We start from the raw sequence: 16,980 nt of genomic DNA, 5'->3' as shown, positions 1-16,980 counted from the left end.
CTGTTAACCGAACAATGAACACCTTGCTATTCTTCCAGTGTGTGTGTCATTTACCATATGAACTTCATTCCCCGTTTTTTCCCTGACCCTGAGCTTGGAAAACCAATTTTAAATTTGCTCAGCAGGAAAAACTAGTTAGGCTTCTGCAACTCATAATACTGTTTGTGATGCTTGATGGAAGATGGAGCCCACTGAGAAGCAAGAACTAAGTGTAATGCAAAGATTTGTCAGGGCTACAAGTCCCATCATATAGTGTTGTCACTAATTACTTACCAAGGTGCACAAGCTGCAAAGCACCATTGACTTAAAGGAGTACACCTATGGAATTTTATTATATAATTTTTTTTACAGAAGACCTCTTCTCACATGGGTCATCATTAGGAAATATGTCTTTAATCATACATCTCTCTCTCTCCCAGTAGACTACCTGAACAAGGCAAAAGTACCAGTTTTTATACTAAGATTACAAGTGTTGTTATACTATCTGATCTCTGCATCCTGTGCCTTCTACTCATGACTTTGGTGCTTGCACTGCACTTCTAGCCTGCTGATTTTCTGTTGTTTCTGACTTGAGTCACACACTGGCCTGGTTCACACGTCACTAAACCATGGTTTGCCTAGCCAAAGTGTTTTTGTTTTTTTTGAATATCTGGGTCCACCTTAGCAGACTAAGAAGCTACACCTTCTATTGTGTGGGCTAGGTAGTCCCTCCCCTTACCTGGCCAATCCCTAGGCAACGCCTCCCCCAGGCAGGATTAGGCGCTTAGCTGGGGTATGCAGAGAACCCAGGTATCCCTCCTGGGGGAAGACGCAGCCAGTCCGAACTACCAGGTGTCACCTAGGAGCTCAAGGGGCTGCGTGCGGCCACGCAAATGTCGCCCCCCATTTGATGTGGGGAGCAATCATTCTTTAATTGATACCTTAAGATTTATTAGAGACACGGCTTTTAGAAAGATAGGAAAACCCATAGAAAACAATGGGTTGCATCTATAGTTATTTCATGACATGATTCCCACTCCCTTCATAGGCCCAGATCTTCAAGAAACACCTATCATATTGCATTTCCATATGTATTCAAGATTAAGGCAGCCACTACACATTTTCTTGGAAAGTTGAGCACTTTCATTGATTTATTGATGTGATGGTTAGGGTTCGGGAAGGATTCAAAACAGGAGATGATCTTAGAGTTCACTCTTCATGAAGACAGACCTACAGATACAGACAAGTGAACAAAGATGCTGTATGGTCCACAGAGATAAGATGGTTTATTAAAGAATTGACACCCTTCATGGAGGAACTGATGTATGCAGAATATAGCTCCAGGCTGACTTTATACATACCCTATTACATGATTAGTGGGTTTTTGCACAATTGTTACAACTTTGCCCTGTGCAGCATTTATCAATTGTCCTCATTGGTATCTGTTCTAAGGAGATAGTCCTCCCTCCCAGTATTCATTACAGGGAACCGCCTAATAGGCCAGCATTATGTAGAAGTGTGTGTACAAAGCATGATTAACTGAAGCTCTTGCATGTTCCTCATGACACAGCATTAAATGAAAAACCTCATCTCTGAAAAACTTGAATCCGCTCCCTCTGTAACAACCCATTTTGCTGAATCATTGAGGCCCATAGTCTTTTCAGTGTTTTGTATTTGTAGTATTAATGATATGGCAAAATAACATTAACCCAGCTCCATGGACCACACAAAGTACTTTACAAAGTTCCCTTCTTCAGCTTCCTTTCATGTCGGAGCAAGTAATGATGACACAAATGATCTGAGTTCTGTGCAAGGTGCTGTCTTCACTGATGTGCCAATCCACCAGCATTCTTTTGTTTGGATGGAGAGGAACTCCATGAAGACTCATGTTAATAAAGGTTACATAAGGCACAATTACTGCTTTATGTGTTTATGAGCAAATACATTCCTGTCTGTTACTGGAAATCTCTTTTCTTTCCTAATTCAAGTTTGGTTAAAATATGCAAATAGGAAATTTCCACAGCTCAGCATTCCAGCTCATTTGTATCTTTGCTGAAATGTCTGCTGTAGTATATGGCAGATTTCTTATTCTCTGTTTCAATGGGAAAGGGTAATAATATTCCATCTACGGACTTTGCACATAATCAGGGTGTTATAGGGCTAAGTGTGCAGCACACCAGTTTTTAGTTTTCTGTGGGTTATAGAACTTGTATAACTATTTCAAAGCTACTAGTAAAAATCAGGAAGATACAATTATGATACAATTATGCTGCAAATTACTTTCAAAACAGTAATCTATTCTAAGTTGAATAGATACAGTTCAAGAGCCGAGGCCAAACTATGAAATCTCAGTATATAAATGTTCAAGTTAGGTACATGTGGATATAGGACCAGTGTGGGTCAATTATTTGATATTAAAACAATAACAGTTATTTGATATTAAAACAATGAAGTGCTTGAGATATATTCTGGGTGAACTTTGATTCCACATTTATGTTATTGACTTTGAATTGGGAAAGGGAGGTGTTATTTAATCAGCATTTCCTTTTTCTCCTCCTCCTCCTCCTCCCTCTTATGCTTTGTCTCTGTCTGTGTATGTATATATAGTACCGACGCCAGAAGAGATGTCAAATTTAACTCCAGAATCTTCCCCAGAGTAAGTAACTCACTACAGTACTCTTAGTATCAGCACAGTACTATTGTTTCCAGTGTACTTAACAGGGACAGAATGTTCTTTATCCTGCACTCCTAACAAATGAATTCATACCACTCTGGTTGCAGCAGGTCACAAACAAGGTGTCAGGGCAGTTAATATACATACCTGTACACCCTCAAGGGTAGTGCTAGGTTGAGGGATAAATTTAGGACAAGGGTAGCTAGCACATAGGACTCATACAACTCCTCAGGAGGGGTTTTTGGACACCCAAAATATGTCATTTGGGGGGAGGAAATTAACAGTGTTTTGTTTTTTGTTTTTAATTACTATTCTTGTGAATCTCCTGCTGTTATGCTATGAAGCTGAATATTGTTGTGGCTTCCAATTCCCACCCCCATCCCCACCCCACTCAAAAAAAGGAAAAGTTTCATTAATTCTTTTAAAGTTGCTGACTGTTCTTTCCACTCTGATTCTCTCATGGCAAAAGACCTTTGTGACCTCACCGAAAGATTCCCCAGAATTTGATTCTATAAAAAAATCAGTTGGCCATTTTTACACTCGGACATGTTGTCCCCCGGGTGTTGGCCACTGGTCAGTGCAGCCCACAGCCTGATAATGGTTGGCTACTCCTGATTTAGGAAACTGCAGGAGCTCAAGATTGCTTTGTTTGTCTGATAAGGATTAAAAACAACAACAACACCACCCAGCGCATAATTTTTTTCAGTCCTTCAGTGCATTCCTCTCCACCCTCACTTCATAGGAAAAGTCTTAAAAGGGAAAACCAACATCCAATTCTTTGTGTATTTAACATACTCCTTTCCATAGGCTTTAGTGAATAGCTTTTTCAAGCAGTCTTCCTGACACTGGACCCTGTGTCTCTCTTTGGGATCAATAGAGCAAACAGCCTTGAAAACTTAAGCAGTGTCTCGACTTCATATATTGTTCAGAGTCACAGTGAACTACTGCCCTTTGTGACTTTCTTGACTTTTCTTTGGAGCCTAGTAGGAAGTGACTCATACAGTAGGAGATGAAAGCTGGTGTAGGGATGGAAGTTTCTGTAACAGTTCAGAAAGGGCTACACAGGAAATACAGTAGCCATTCAGAAATAATGTGTTTTCTCAATTGCATTGAGGGATACTTTGCCTGTGAACATTTATCCAGAGATTCCCTTCTAGGCACTCTTAAGTGCAAAATAATCCTCCATAATTTGCACAGCATTTTCTGCTACGTTCCAGATTGCTGCTTTCTTGGCTGCTGGAATGATCTTATATTGGTTAAGGCACAGAGTGAAATAATCATGAGCTCTAGATTAAATTTTGAACCGAGAAGATCTCTTTAACTGGAGGTGGTGATATGGTCCTTGCCGTTTTGAAGTGTGAAAACTGAGTAGTGCAACCCTGATGCAACAGCAGTCAGGGCAGTAAAGAGTGGTGGAAGGCACTTAATGGGATCCTTTTATTTCTTTCCCACCACATTCTCTCTTCCTTCTCTCTCCCCTTCATTTTGTGTGAGATCCTTTGTGAATGTGCTGCCTTTCTTTGTGCCTCGCTCTCTCTTTAAGAACTGCCAGGTAGAAGTAAAGGCATCCTTAGTAGGCAGTTTGGATGCAACTCAAAGCCTAAGGCCTTTCCCCCCCCTTTCCAATATAATTGCTGAATTAATGAGTTCAATTGGATGGCACCCTGCAGTAAACATAATAAAAGTTGTAAAAAATAATGAACTGCGTTTTTATTTCAACCGTCAGTGCCTTTATGCGCTGTGGCCACTCTAGAGTTCTGTATTGTTTTTGCTCTGAAAGCAAGTTGTCTCCGTTGCAGAAGAGCCCTTACTGGTTGAAATGTTGCATAAATGTGCTTCCTTACTCTGGTGCTGCATCTTTTAATGAATCTAATTCGTTTAACAGTTCTGAGGACTGGATATTATACCTTGACATGTCTAGGTAATGTGTATCATTTTATTTGTGGGAAAGCCTAGATAAGCTCATAGAAATTAAATGGATAAGCCCATATCCCCCTTCTGGTGTAAAGCAGCATGACTCCATCTGCTTTTTAACATTCTGTATAGCAGAACATTTATTTAAGAAGAAAAAAATTGATAATAATCCAAATTGTTATTTTAACCTTTACAAACATTAAACAGGCACCTCCATCCAAAACATTTTCACATGTGTGTTTTTTAAAGTCTGCTTCCAGTTGCCTTGTTTGGGCAATTATAATGGTGTGGAGCAGGGGAGCAGAGCCACACCTACTGGCCCTGGCCCTACCATCACAACTCAGTCAGGACCTCCCTCCTGCTGTCTGCCTGCATGTTGGTGAGCATGTTTGAAGTTTGCTCGTTGCACATATGCCCCCTCCATGAGCTAGAACCAAAAATTGGGGGCGGGGAGCCTATGAGCATCTCCTCTACAGGCATTATTCCCACCGCATGGACAACAGGGAATGGGCTGTTGAGGACACAATGACAGGGGAGAGGCCAGTTGTGCACAGCAGTCCTCTCCCACTCCGCACAACTGTCACCATATGGATTGAATGACCAGATAGGGCTAATCAGCTTTATCCTTCCCATCAATTATTGAGAAAATAAATTACATGTGAAAAATTATCAGAGGGGATGGAACATATCTGTGAAATTATTATTGTTTGGGTGCCGTGTTTTCACTGCACTCACCTTACTTTTGCAGTGGCCAAGGGATATTTTTAGGTGTCCTTTCTTTCATTCCACATTGGCGTCTCACCATTGGTGTCTGCACTTCAGCAGCCTTCCCGGGTGTCCATGCTTCAGTTAAAGCTTAGAAGGCATTATGAGATAACTCCTCTCATGGACCTTTTTCAGATTACGAAGTACAGGCAGCTGGAGAGACTGCAGAGTGCTGCTACCTTGCAATAATAAAGTTAGCTCAAAATCCAATACCCATCAAAATTCGAAAGAAATTATTTTTCTAGTGCCCTGAGATTGAGACAGAAAAATGGAAGCCTCTTTCACAGGGGAAGAAAACTTCAAAGAAACTGGAGAAGCATTTGCCACACTGTACTAGTTGACATGTCACTAACCATACACATTCTAGAACAATTAGATATAAAAGGATGACTAGAGTGGGATCCTAGCATCACTTGCTAGTTCAGTCTTTATCCGGAGGACTTATCTGTTAATGCAAAGGAACTTAAGATATAAGAAAAATATGTAAACCAAAGGTCTTTAAAGTACCTTGGTCAACTTCACTACTGCGGTAGCACAGACCTGGGGATTGGGTCCAGAAATGTTACGTTGAATAGGTTTCAAACACATTTTAGGCAAAACTCTGTGATCTTTCTCATTGGTATCTTGCAGTGACTTCTCATACTAATAATGTTGGTACAGAATATGCCACTGGTGCAGAGATATATTCTCCACTTACTGCATGTCTGGCTGGAAAGAGAAACTCAAGTTGCAATCCTTTTTAGTTAGGCTGCTTATTTCCTATTGAGATAAGTTGGACTGAAACATCCTAACACCTATAGAGGGTTCCCAGCACTTTTCCCCTGCCCCTCCAGGGCCCCACTGATTTCAAAAGGGGGAGAGTTGAAGTAGACACAGCACCCTGTTGGGTAAGCAAATCTTCCCACTCCAGTCATCAGATGGGTCATATGAACAGGGAGGGATAATAATCAACCTTCTCAGTTGATCTGCATGGGCCAGCTGAGGAGGGCATTTTGCCTACCTGTGCTGGTGAGTGAGAATGTGGGGTGGCCATACTCACTGCTAGTATACAATATACAGCCCTTGCAGTGTTGGCCAAGGGTGAACGCAGCCCTTGGGCAGAAAAAAGGTTAGCCTTCTCTAGTGTACAGGACTGCAGGCACTGGAAGTAGTTCATGGAGATAGCTGCCTTTGAGCCACAAGCCAATAGAAACATAATGGAAATTGTGGTTGCCTAACTTTTATTCTCTTGGTGTTTCTGTTTGCTATCACCTTCTATAAATCTGACATTTTAAAAAAAGAAAAAAAGCATTGCACCATGTGTGCTAGATGATGGAGCTATGCTGATTTGCAGCAGGGCCTCAATTCAGCAAAGTCCTTAATCATGGGACTTGTTTGAACTGGGCTGTATGTATGTGTCCACTAGGATTTTGACTTAGAATTTAGCCCATAGAGGCTATAGAAATCCCCAGTAGAAGCTAGAGCCTCTAATACAAATTGAGATGGTGTATAAGCATGTTTTACAATGCAATCCTATACATGTCTACTCGGGAATAAGTCCTGTTGAGTTCAGTGTGGCTTACTCCTAGTTAAGTGGAAATAGAATTGCAGCATTGGTCAATAGAGAGACAATTCTTGTCTAAATCCATGGGTTTATTTTAGATGTAGAGAAAGACTGTCATTGTTTGTCTACAACATGATGTAAAATTGAGTACTTTCTCCAGTACACCTTGTTGCTTTCTACCAATCTCTTGGGGTGGAAAACCTTTCTTAAGATAGATGTCACGTCGATTCTGCAGTGTTTTTCAATCTCATTTCCCCCCTATGCACTTCCTACCCTTCAGATATGTTGTGCAAGCTTTTCCTCTGAATCCTAAGGTGGCCCCCGGTGTGTATTTCTCCCCTTTATTTCTATTTTATGTTTCACTCTCCTTCCTTTAGGGTTATTTTCATTATCAAAACCCCCAAACCATCTGCTAGGTCAATAATGACACCCTACCTTCCAAAAGAAAAAGGGGGGAAAGGCCATAGAACAGTGCTTCCCAACAACATCCTGTCTTGGACTTCTGAACATTTCCAAGGGAAGAGAGTTCTGCAGTTGTGGTACAGCCACTGAGAATATCTCCCTGTGCTCCCTTACTGTTTGAATCTCACCCATCGATGGTATTGCTAAACAGATGTCCTCAGTCAATCTTGGGAGTTGCATAAGGGAGCAGGCGGCCTTTAATGGCTACTGGGATGAACTGGGATGAGGCTTTATATCTCAAAACTAGCACCCTGAATTATGTCCCTAAAGCAATAGTGCAGCGCAGGGGCGTCGCTAGGGGGGTGCGGTGGGGGCGGTACGCCCCTAGTGGCAGGTGCGACAAGCGCCGGGTGGGGGTGATAAGCGGCGGGTGGGGGTGACAAGCGGCGGCCCCTCCCGCCACTCCCCACGCAACGCCGGTCACCCTGGGAGCAGCAGCGCTGCACGGACGGGGTGCTCCCTCGGCCGTGCGCTGTTGCTCCCGGGGCGACGGAGCAAGCGGCGGCGCATGGGGTTGACAAGCGGCAGCCCCTCCCGCCATTCCCAAGCGCTGCCGCTCCCTCCGTCACCCCAGGAGCAACAGCGCACGGCCGAGGGAGCACCCCGTCCGTGCAGCGCTGCTGCTCCCGGGGTGACCGGCAGTGTGGGGAGTGGCAGGAGGGGCCGGCGCTTGTCAGCCCCACGCGCTGCCGCTGGCTCAGTCGCCCCGGGAGCAGCAGCGTCGGACCGCCGCTTCCACAGCCTCCTTTTGAGCCGCAGAGCTTAAAAGCGGGCTCTTCGGCTTAAAAGGGGGCTGCAGAAGCGGCGGCGGCACTCCCGGAAACGCCCCGGGGGCGGGGCATCGTGACGTCACAACGTGCCGGCGGGGCATCGTGACGTCACAACGTGCCGTCACGACGCCCCGCCCCCGGGGCGTTTCCTTTGCCGCCCCGGGTGCCGCGGAGCCTAGCTCCGCCACTGAGTGCAGGAACTGGGAGCACTGCTCGTGCTGAATATGACAGCCAGCTTTCAATCTGGAAATTCCAACCCACCTTTAAAGTAAAACGTTGGGCCAGATTCAACTAACCAGTCCTGCTAGCAGATGCCCACATAAGGACTTCCACTAGAGCAGCGGAGTTTGACCCCTCATTCTCCCCCCTGGAAAACCACCAGAACAGCGTGGTAGTGGGAGGAGAGAGGAGATTGTTACACCAGAACAATCTCCCTAGCACCATGTTGAATTGCAATTACAAGGTGGCCAATATAGAACCTTCAGATATCACACTACATGACCTATCATCCTTGCCCACTTTGCTGGGGTTGATGGGGGTTGTAGTCCAACAACATTTGGAATACTATCCCTGACCCATATCATAGCAGGACCCAGAATGGCAGGGTTAAGGTAAGGATCCACCAGATCCCCCAGTTCTCAGGGTTCCCATTTTCCTGTGCTGGGGACTTAAGGTTTCCCTTCGGGTGCACTGATTTTCTGGGTCCTAAGATGTGCTGGAGGGACCGTTGCAGGGTCCTCTGTTGAGAAGTGGGTCTTGTCTGATTCTTGTTCTATGTGCAGACTGGTCTAGAAAGATCCCAGCAGCCCCCACAAAATGGAATATGAGTTGTAGTGATGAATCTAGGGAACCCTCTGGATTCAAGCCTGAGTGAGCAGGGTGCTAAACCCAATCAGAATTCAGCTCCCCGTGCGTACTGCTTCACTTGTTTAAAAAATCATTACTTTAGCCTTCAGCTGGTGTATCTACAAATCGGGTTCTACCATGAGTAAGAGCACGTGTTGCGATCGGGACCTGGCAAGACACATTCCCTTCCTGTGGGGGTGGGGCCGGTAGCCGGCCTTAGTAGCTAATGGTCAGTTAGGAGTTGCTGGGCAAAAGTTAATGTTGCAATTTGTGATGGACAGCTTAGCGTCCTATTTAAGCCTCCGCACGCAGGGTGTTCCTTCTCTTGGCTTCGGCTGCTGATCACCCGTCCCACCCCCCCTTTTTTCTTAGGCCTCTGCTTTGACTTTGCTCTGCCTGTCATGGGGTCGTCTGCTTTGCAGGGGCCCAGTAGGAATTTGTCCATCTGGCCGATTGGCTGTGCCTTTTGGTTTTGCCTACTGCAGTAGCAACTTGTCACAATTTGTAAGGTTGGCGGTTAGGCATTGGTTCCTGTGTGGATTGCTGGATTGGGCGCTGCCCATCCAGAATCAGGTTGATGCTGGGAATTCCGTTAAAGGAATCCGGCGACTCTTATGCTTTGTCCGAAGCCCCCGGTAGGGGTTAGGGCCATAAGCCGAGTCCCCGGGACCATTGAGGAAGAGGGACACGTTGCTTCCCCCCGGTCCTTAACTCTCCTCAGTCGCATTCTCCCAATCGCTGGTTTTAGGCCAGCCTCTGTCCCGGTGTGACAGTAGTCTGAATCAATGCCTACGCAACCACTCACCGAATTTGTATTTAAATAAAGTTGTGGCCCTAAATTATTTGCCAAAAACCCAAACCAAAAATCTGTCTCCTGTGTCAAGTCAATGGGGGGTGGATTGAGGTCCTCGATACGCAACATGTCCAGACAGTGAGTAAGCTGTAAGACTGCAGGTTCTGAGTGGGGTGGTGTTAGACAGTAGTATCCAGAGAGCCAGTGTGGTGTAGTGGTTAAGAGCGGTAGACTCGTTATCTGGGGAACCGGGTTCGCGTCTCCACTCCTCCACATGCAGCTGCTGGGTGACCTTGGGCTAGTCACACTTCTCTGAAGTCTCTCAGCCCCACTCACCTCACAGAGTGTTTGTTGTGGGGGAGGAAGGGAAAGGAGAATGTTAGCCGCTTTGAGACTCCTTCGGGTAGTGAAAAGCGGGATATCAAATCCAAACTCTTCTTCTTCTTCTCTTCTATCCACAGACCCACTGGTACAGTCAATAGGAATATGTACCATATAGTTCTGGGATTACTTTGATCACATGAGTGTCTAGGAATACACCAAACTAATTGAGCCACTGGTGTATATAAATCTCTCCTTCCTTGCCCCCCAAACCCTACTTGTTAAACTAGTACCTGATAAGTCTGTGCAATATGGATATTCTGCCAGGTCTGCTGAATTTCCCTCCTTCATTATAAAACATCAGTGCCACTATCTATGCCTCCTTGCCCTGCAGACCCAGCACAGTTACATCAGGAGAACTCGCCATAATCTATTCTGTCTTGTATCTCATCAGAGGAACTCTGTATTGCAAGCAGTTACAGGCTCCAGGGTGTCACTGGAAGCTTAAGCAGGCCCTTATAACCTTTATTCCAGGTGATCATTCATGAGATACAGTTTTACCAACAGTATGCACCTTTTTATCCATTCTTCTTCTTTTAAAATGGATTTTTCTTTTAAATTTCCTACCACCGGATGTGAATTAATTCATTCATTTCAGAACAGACCCTACCCTTGTGATTATATGAAGTGTCAGAATGGATACAGTACATCCTTTATCACGGCTGAGAGGCAATTGAAAAAATCCCAGTTTTTAATTTTACAAAATGGTCTGCGAGATTTTTAATGTCAATTTCATAATGTTCATACTGCTTAAGGCCTTATTGGAGAAGCAAGTTTTGCTTCTCTCTAATACAGTGTTTTGCTTAGTTGGCAGCACTTTAGAAAGAAAGCAGTGTACCATTTCATTTTTAAAAAAACTTTTTCTTAGTACACTTGTTAGGGAGTAAGGCTCATTGAACTCAGTGTCCTGAGTTTACTCCTGAGTAAACATGCTTAGAAAATTGTGTCGTTAATCTTGAATAACTGAGGCTGCATGCTCCCACCCTTTTTTTCTCCCCCTGTGTAGAGTTAATAATTTTTAATAGCAGCATTTATTCTCTCTGTTGGCAGCAGCACGGCTTAGACCATGCAGACTAGTGCTGTGTCAAAACCTCTCCTCCAATTTCTCCAAAGTTTTGGTTGCTTGCAAAATATCTTTCCATTTTTTCCACCTCATTCTCAGGAAACTTGGAAAATTTCCTTGAGTTTTAAGCTTACTTTATTGCAAGGTAGGATTGCATTTTCCCTTTTCTTTTCTGTAAACATTTTGCCAGCACACTGCAGCCTCTTCAGCTGCCCTGCTTCCTGACCTGGAAAAAAACTCTGTGGGAGGGGTTACCTCATGGTGCCTTTCCCTGAGCTGTAATTGAATTGCAGAAAGCTGCAGGGCGGAGGGAGGCTGTAGGTTCCCAGGCCATTGGTGAGATAGCTTTGCAGAATGGAAGGACCATCAAAAACACCCCTCATCCACCACGGAAGTAAAGTAAGTTCATCAAAAACTCTGTAACCCTCCCCCCATGAGGATTTCACTAGAATTGTCTCTCCCTGTTTAAATGAGAGAAGGAAATAAATCCCCGTTATTAAAATGTATATATTGTGGCGTATGGAAAGGTAGCATGTGTTTAGTGGGTCGTGGGCATATCCAGCAGCATGCGCCCGCTGTGTGGTCCATGTACCTGTGCTAGAAAAAGCACTTGCTCCATCCTTCATGTTTCTATTCAGAGGTGTATGAAGCAACCTGAAGTCTGAAGGGACTGGGGCAGGTGGGATGGATAACTATCTCTCTCTCTCTCTCTCTCTCTCTCTCTCTCTCTCTCTCTCTCTCTATATATATATATATATATATATATATATATATATAAAATCAGCAAAGGCTTTTAATGTGCAAGGAACAGACAGCATAATTGTTCTGAGGCCTACAGAGTCATTCTGGTGTGTTTGAGGAAGACAAAAGCCCAGGCTTCTTAATAGCCTACTTAAATGAGTGGCCCCTTTCTCTTTACTGTTCCCCGTGCTAATCTTTGGCTTGTGGTCAGCTATAGCTGCTTATTAATATTTCAGAGAGTTGTGCTTTCCCAGCCCAGTTTTAACAGAGGAACTGGGAGAGATTTGCCAAATTGTGATTGTTTTCTTTTCCTCTATTAGGCAGGCAGGCAGGCTGGCTGACAGATGTAGATGCTTAAAATAAAAAAGCCTGCTTGCTTTTGAAAGCTAGTAGTGTAAAAAAAAAAAATCTCTCTTAAATGTGTGATGTTACTGTGGATTAAATAACCTCAGGACTAGACATTGTAGTGAGTGTCCAGGAGGCTATCAATGAGAACAGTGCACGCTGGATTTTTAGGGTGCCGGAGAACACATTCCATTCACGTGCAGAGTGCTTACAGAAAGCAGGGTGTGCATGGGCTGCATGTATGCATATCAGCGGCACACACAAAGAGACTTACCAATGTCCTCCTTATTCAGCTCCCTGCTGTATCTTGTAAAGCTGTTTCACCATTGTATCCATTAGTGCCTCTGCCCTTCTAGGTTTACTTGAGCGGTACCTAGTCTTCTGTTTCCAACTGTACATACTGTTGTGGTAAAGCCAAATGCATCACTGGGGTGCTTTCTGTCTCTGAGCAAATATGACTCTCATGACACAATGACTTATACCGTTAACACACAGCATAGCTAAGGCCTAGCTGGCTGTGTATTATAATTGCCTGTGCTTTTCTTCTCTAAATCTTCTCTTTGCTTTCTGTTTTTTCGCCTTTTCTTCCTCTTCCCCCCTGGATTGGTTAGGCTTGCCAAAAAATCCTGGTTTGGTAACTTTATCAACCTAGAGAAAGAAGAACAGATCTTTGTGGTTATTAAGGACAAACCGCTGAGTTCTATCAAGGCTGACATAGTCCATGCATTCCTCTCGGTAAGTACGTACATAAACACAAACACACAAGTGAAACTTGATGAGCTGTGGTCTCTCAGCCTGTAGTTCCAGACACATTCCACACTAGTGCCCTTTAAAACTAAAAATTTCTTTCTGTTCTCTCCTGTGGCCACAATGTTTCTTGGTTATTGACTAATCAGTTCCTGTTATCTGTGGGAGGCGGTTTTATTTTGGGTTTCTTTTCAGCTGGAGTAATTGCTTTTTAGAAATTTTATTTTTTCATTACCTTAACCATGTAATTGTGATAATAAAATTAATGAACATTTGCTTTGATTGCAGAGACAAAACTAGTAATTATCACCAACCACACAAGGAACAGGAACTGACTAATGTAAGAGCCAGAAGCAGAAGCCACTTTAAAACAAAGAATGGAGGGAATTAAAGAGACAGTAGCCCCCAGGAAGCCTCAATGTCATTTTGAACTGCATTTTAACAAAATGAGTAGGGGTGCTTTATAGTACTAGAATGCAGGAGAATATACAGTGGTAGGAAAGCTGTTTCCATTGGTGTCGTGTTTTTTATTGTTACTATGGCTATATAGCATGTATTACAAAACGTAATCTTTATTTTTTTTATTTAAAAAAATACAAGCTATTTTTAAAAATCACAGATCAGATCTGAAAAAGGTGGGAGGACGATATGGAGAATTCTGGAGTACATTGAGTCAGAAATGCTGTCATCTAAATTCTCTGTAAAAACTGAGTGAAGAGATTATATCTTCTCCATATTAAATGGCTAGTGTATAAGTGACCTTTGCCTCTTTGTTCTTCAATTACACCATCTTTCGCTCACCGTTACTCATTTTCTTTTTTTATGTATTCATTTTTCACTCATATATGCCAGACTCGGAGCTGGCTTTCTTAGCAGAACTTCCCTGAGAAATAAGATTTTAAAAAGATTAACTTCTTAGGCATATTTTCAGGTTCCCCAGAGCATGGTGTATAAATCCAGCCATACTCCAAGCAAAATTGCACATAAAATCACTGTGGCTATACATAACGGGGTGATTCCTTTACATTCCCATCTAGTAGCTTATTTCTTACCCTTTTCTAGGGGCCAAAGCAAACTCTGCCCTTGGGAGAACGCAATCTCAAGACATGTTCACTGAAACAATTAATCTTTGGGGCTTCTTTTACAGTAGAATGGGATACAGTCGTATGTGTAAGAGCAAAAATCCCAAATGATCTTTGCCATTTTTAAGTCCCTCGGAGTGCAACTCTATATAGATCTACTCAGAAGTTGGCGTAGGGTGAAATCTTATGTTAGTCATACTCAGAGTAGACCTGTTGAAATAAATGGGCATAAGTAACTCAAGTCTATTGATTTTTGTGTATCAGAGTATTGTTTTAAGTTGGATAACAATAGGACCTGCTCCCAGATAAATGTGTATAAGATTACAGCCTCAAATAATTATTGGGAGCTAGTGTGGCAGAGTAGTTAACAGCATGAGCAACACGGTGCTGGTTCAGATCTCAGCTCATTGGGGACCAAAGTCAAACTGCTACCTCACAGCCCTCCCCAAACCTGTAATATGGAGGTAATAAGAGTGGCAGGCGTGTTCTAAGGTGCATGAAGATAATGTATGCAAAGTGCTTTCAACACTATATTAATAACTTCGAAATGTTTCTTCTTGTCCTTTCCACATTATCAGTCCAAGAATGGTTCCTATACATTTTAACAATTGTGCAATACTCCCACAAACCCACGCGGCAGTGTTTTACCGTGGTCCCACTCAAATCTGCAGGGCTGGTCCAGAGAAGAGCACAGAATGACTATGTGCCTGCACTCTGCAAACTTTGTTCTTGAATGCATTGGGGGACTATTTTGCCCCCAGTGCTGCTTTTAACACCCATATGAAAGATTCTGGAGGCAATCATTAGGAGGTCTGGAGTGTGGTGTCAACAATGTGCAAATGTCACCTAGCTGTGTTTCTCTGTAACATCTGGATCAAGAGAAGCCATGGATGTTCCAGACTGGTGCCGTGACACAGTGGTGGACTAGATCAGGGCCAGTAAACTGAAATTGAATCCTGGTAAGGCGGAGATGCTGCATGTGAGCGGTTCTCATAGCCGGGAGTTTGGGAGTTTAACAATTTTTAATAAATGGCTAGCTGCTGAGATCTTATTGAAGTTCATTTTTATTGCTGCAGATCAGACTGAAGTGCTCCTTCATTCTTAAAGAAAGGGCAGTTCCCACAAAACAGCATTCTTTCCCATTCAGATTTTGATGCTTTTTTAAATTGGTGTGTTGTCACTTGGTTTAGAGTGGTAGTACCATTTGTTCCTCATGTTGTTGTTTCCCACTAGATCCCCAGCCTCAGTCACAGCGTCATCTCACAGACAAGCTTCCGCGCAGAGTACAAATCCACAGGGGGCCCCGCTGTCTTTCAGAAGCCAGTGAAGTTCCAAGTGGACATAACGTACACAGAAGGTGGGGAGGCCCAGAAAGAGAACGGGATCTACTCAGTCACTTTCACACTTTTATCAGGTAATTGTCACAAGCTTGCTGTCTGCATTGAGGAGGGGGAGGAGCACAGACAAAATAGCAAGGGCGGCCTTAATTGTAGTTAATCTCTTCAACAGGCAGCAGCAATATGCATGTACGTGGAAGTGTTCAAATGGTGCCTAGATTGTTGTAAGAAAATCCCTGCTGGATCAGGCCAAAGGTCCCTCCACTCCCAATGTCCTTCCAACTGGATGCTTGTGGAAAACCCACAAGCAGGACCCCTGGGTGCAACCGCAGCCTCCTCAGTTGTGATTCCCAGCAACTGGCATTCAGAGGCAGACCATCTCAGACAGTAGAGTCAGAACACAGCCGTTGTGGCTAATAGCCATTGATAGCTTCATCTTTTATGGACGTGTCTAATCCTCTCTTAAAGCCATCCAAATTGCTGGTCATCATGCGTGGAAAATTGCACATCACACTTTTTTGTCGTGCATGTGCATAATTATACTGTTAACAGTTGTAGCTTCCTAACACAGCTTACGTTTTTCTTATTTGTGAATGTCAGATATACATGCTGTGAAATGCACTTATCACACATGATGATTTACATAGTTTGTATTTCTTTTCCTGCATAGGGTTGACGGTGAAATAATACCATTCATTAGTCTTTAAAAGTGCCACAAAACTTTCTGTTGTTTTCGCTGCAACAGATTAACACAGCTGCCTCTCTGGATTTGTTTGTTTGTGTTTGAGGCAGCTTCAAAATGAACCATTTTAGCAGTCAAACTAGTCTTCAGAATTCTGGAAGAGAGCTTTCAAAATTGGTGCCCTTAAGATGTTATTTATTGGGGCATTTATCCTAGTATTCTTTAGAGCAGGTACGTGTAGCTTGTAACTTGCCCAGATAAACACGGTCCATCAACCAGGTATGGCGGTCCAACAGGGACTCAGTAAATCTGCTTTTGTTGCCTGCCTGAGAATAAAAATATATATATGTAGGCCTGTCAAACACTTGGTAAGCCACATTACATGACTAGCAGTACTCAAATTGAGGTGGGTTGAGTTTACTGCTCCACCCTCTTTAGTCATACTGACTGTGTTTAACTTCATGGGATGCCAGCTGTTATGGAGTGCTTTTAAAAAAGGCAAAAGCTTTGGAAATGGATGGTTATTTAGATTACAGATAGTTCTACCTTGCTTAGGGGATTTGGGTTACACAAAATCCTGGAGACTAAGCAGTGTTTTTGTTTTTTTTAAATACAAACAAGCAAACAAGGAACAGTGTTTTTTGCTGGCCATGTTGGGGAGAAATGGTAGAGGTACCAGGGGTACACAAACTAGGTAGTTAATAAAATGAGATCTACAGGTGTTGCAAGGGAGCTGGAAGGTCTAGTAAGTTTCAGAAGGAAGTGTGTCTTCATAAAGCTTTATTAAGAATGTGATAGGCATAACCTACTGCTACTAATATTAAACTTTCATAGAGCTGGAACAAGGTCCTTAGGT

The 16,980-nt window shown here is 43.4% G+C and overlaps 1 protein-coding gene across 15 annotated transcripts in view; it reads left to right on the top strand.

Moving 5' to 3' along the window:
* The window catches only part of BRSK2 (BR serine/threonine kinase 2), a 395,220-nt gene that overhangs the window by 351,315 nt on the left and 26,925 nt on the right, over positions 1 to 16,980 (top strand). For all 15 annotated transcript variants that reach the window (XM_033155249.1, XM_033155259.1, XM_033155232.1 and 12 more), the window contains 3 exons: positions 2,587 to 2,635; positions 12,888 to 13,011; positions 15,339 to 15,519. In XM_033155249.1, the coding sequence (XP_033011140.1) occupies positions 2,587 to 2,635; positions 12,888 to 13,011; positions 15,339 to 15,519 (354 nt within the window). The remainder of the gene's footprint in view (positions 1 to 2,586; positions 2,636 to 12,887; positions 13,012 to 15,338; positions 15,520 to 16,980) is intronic.

This window comes from Lacerta agilis, chromosome 1 (genome assembly GCF_009819535.1).
Source record: "Lacerta agilis isolate rLacAgi1 chromosome 1, rLacAgi1.pri, whole genome shotgun sequence".
Classification (NCBI taxonomy): Eukaryota; Metazoa; Chordata; class Lepidosauria; order Squamata; family Lacertidae; genus Lacerta; species Lacerta agilis.
The sequence above is the reverse complement of the archived record's forward strand: the minus strand, read 5'-3'. Positions and strand labels throughout refer to the sequence as shown.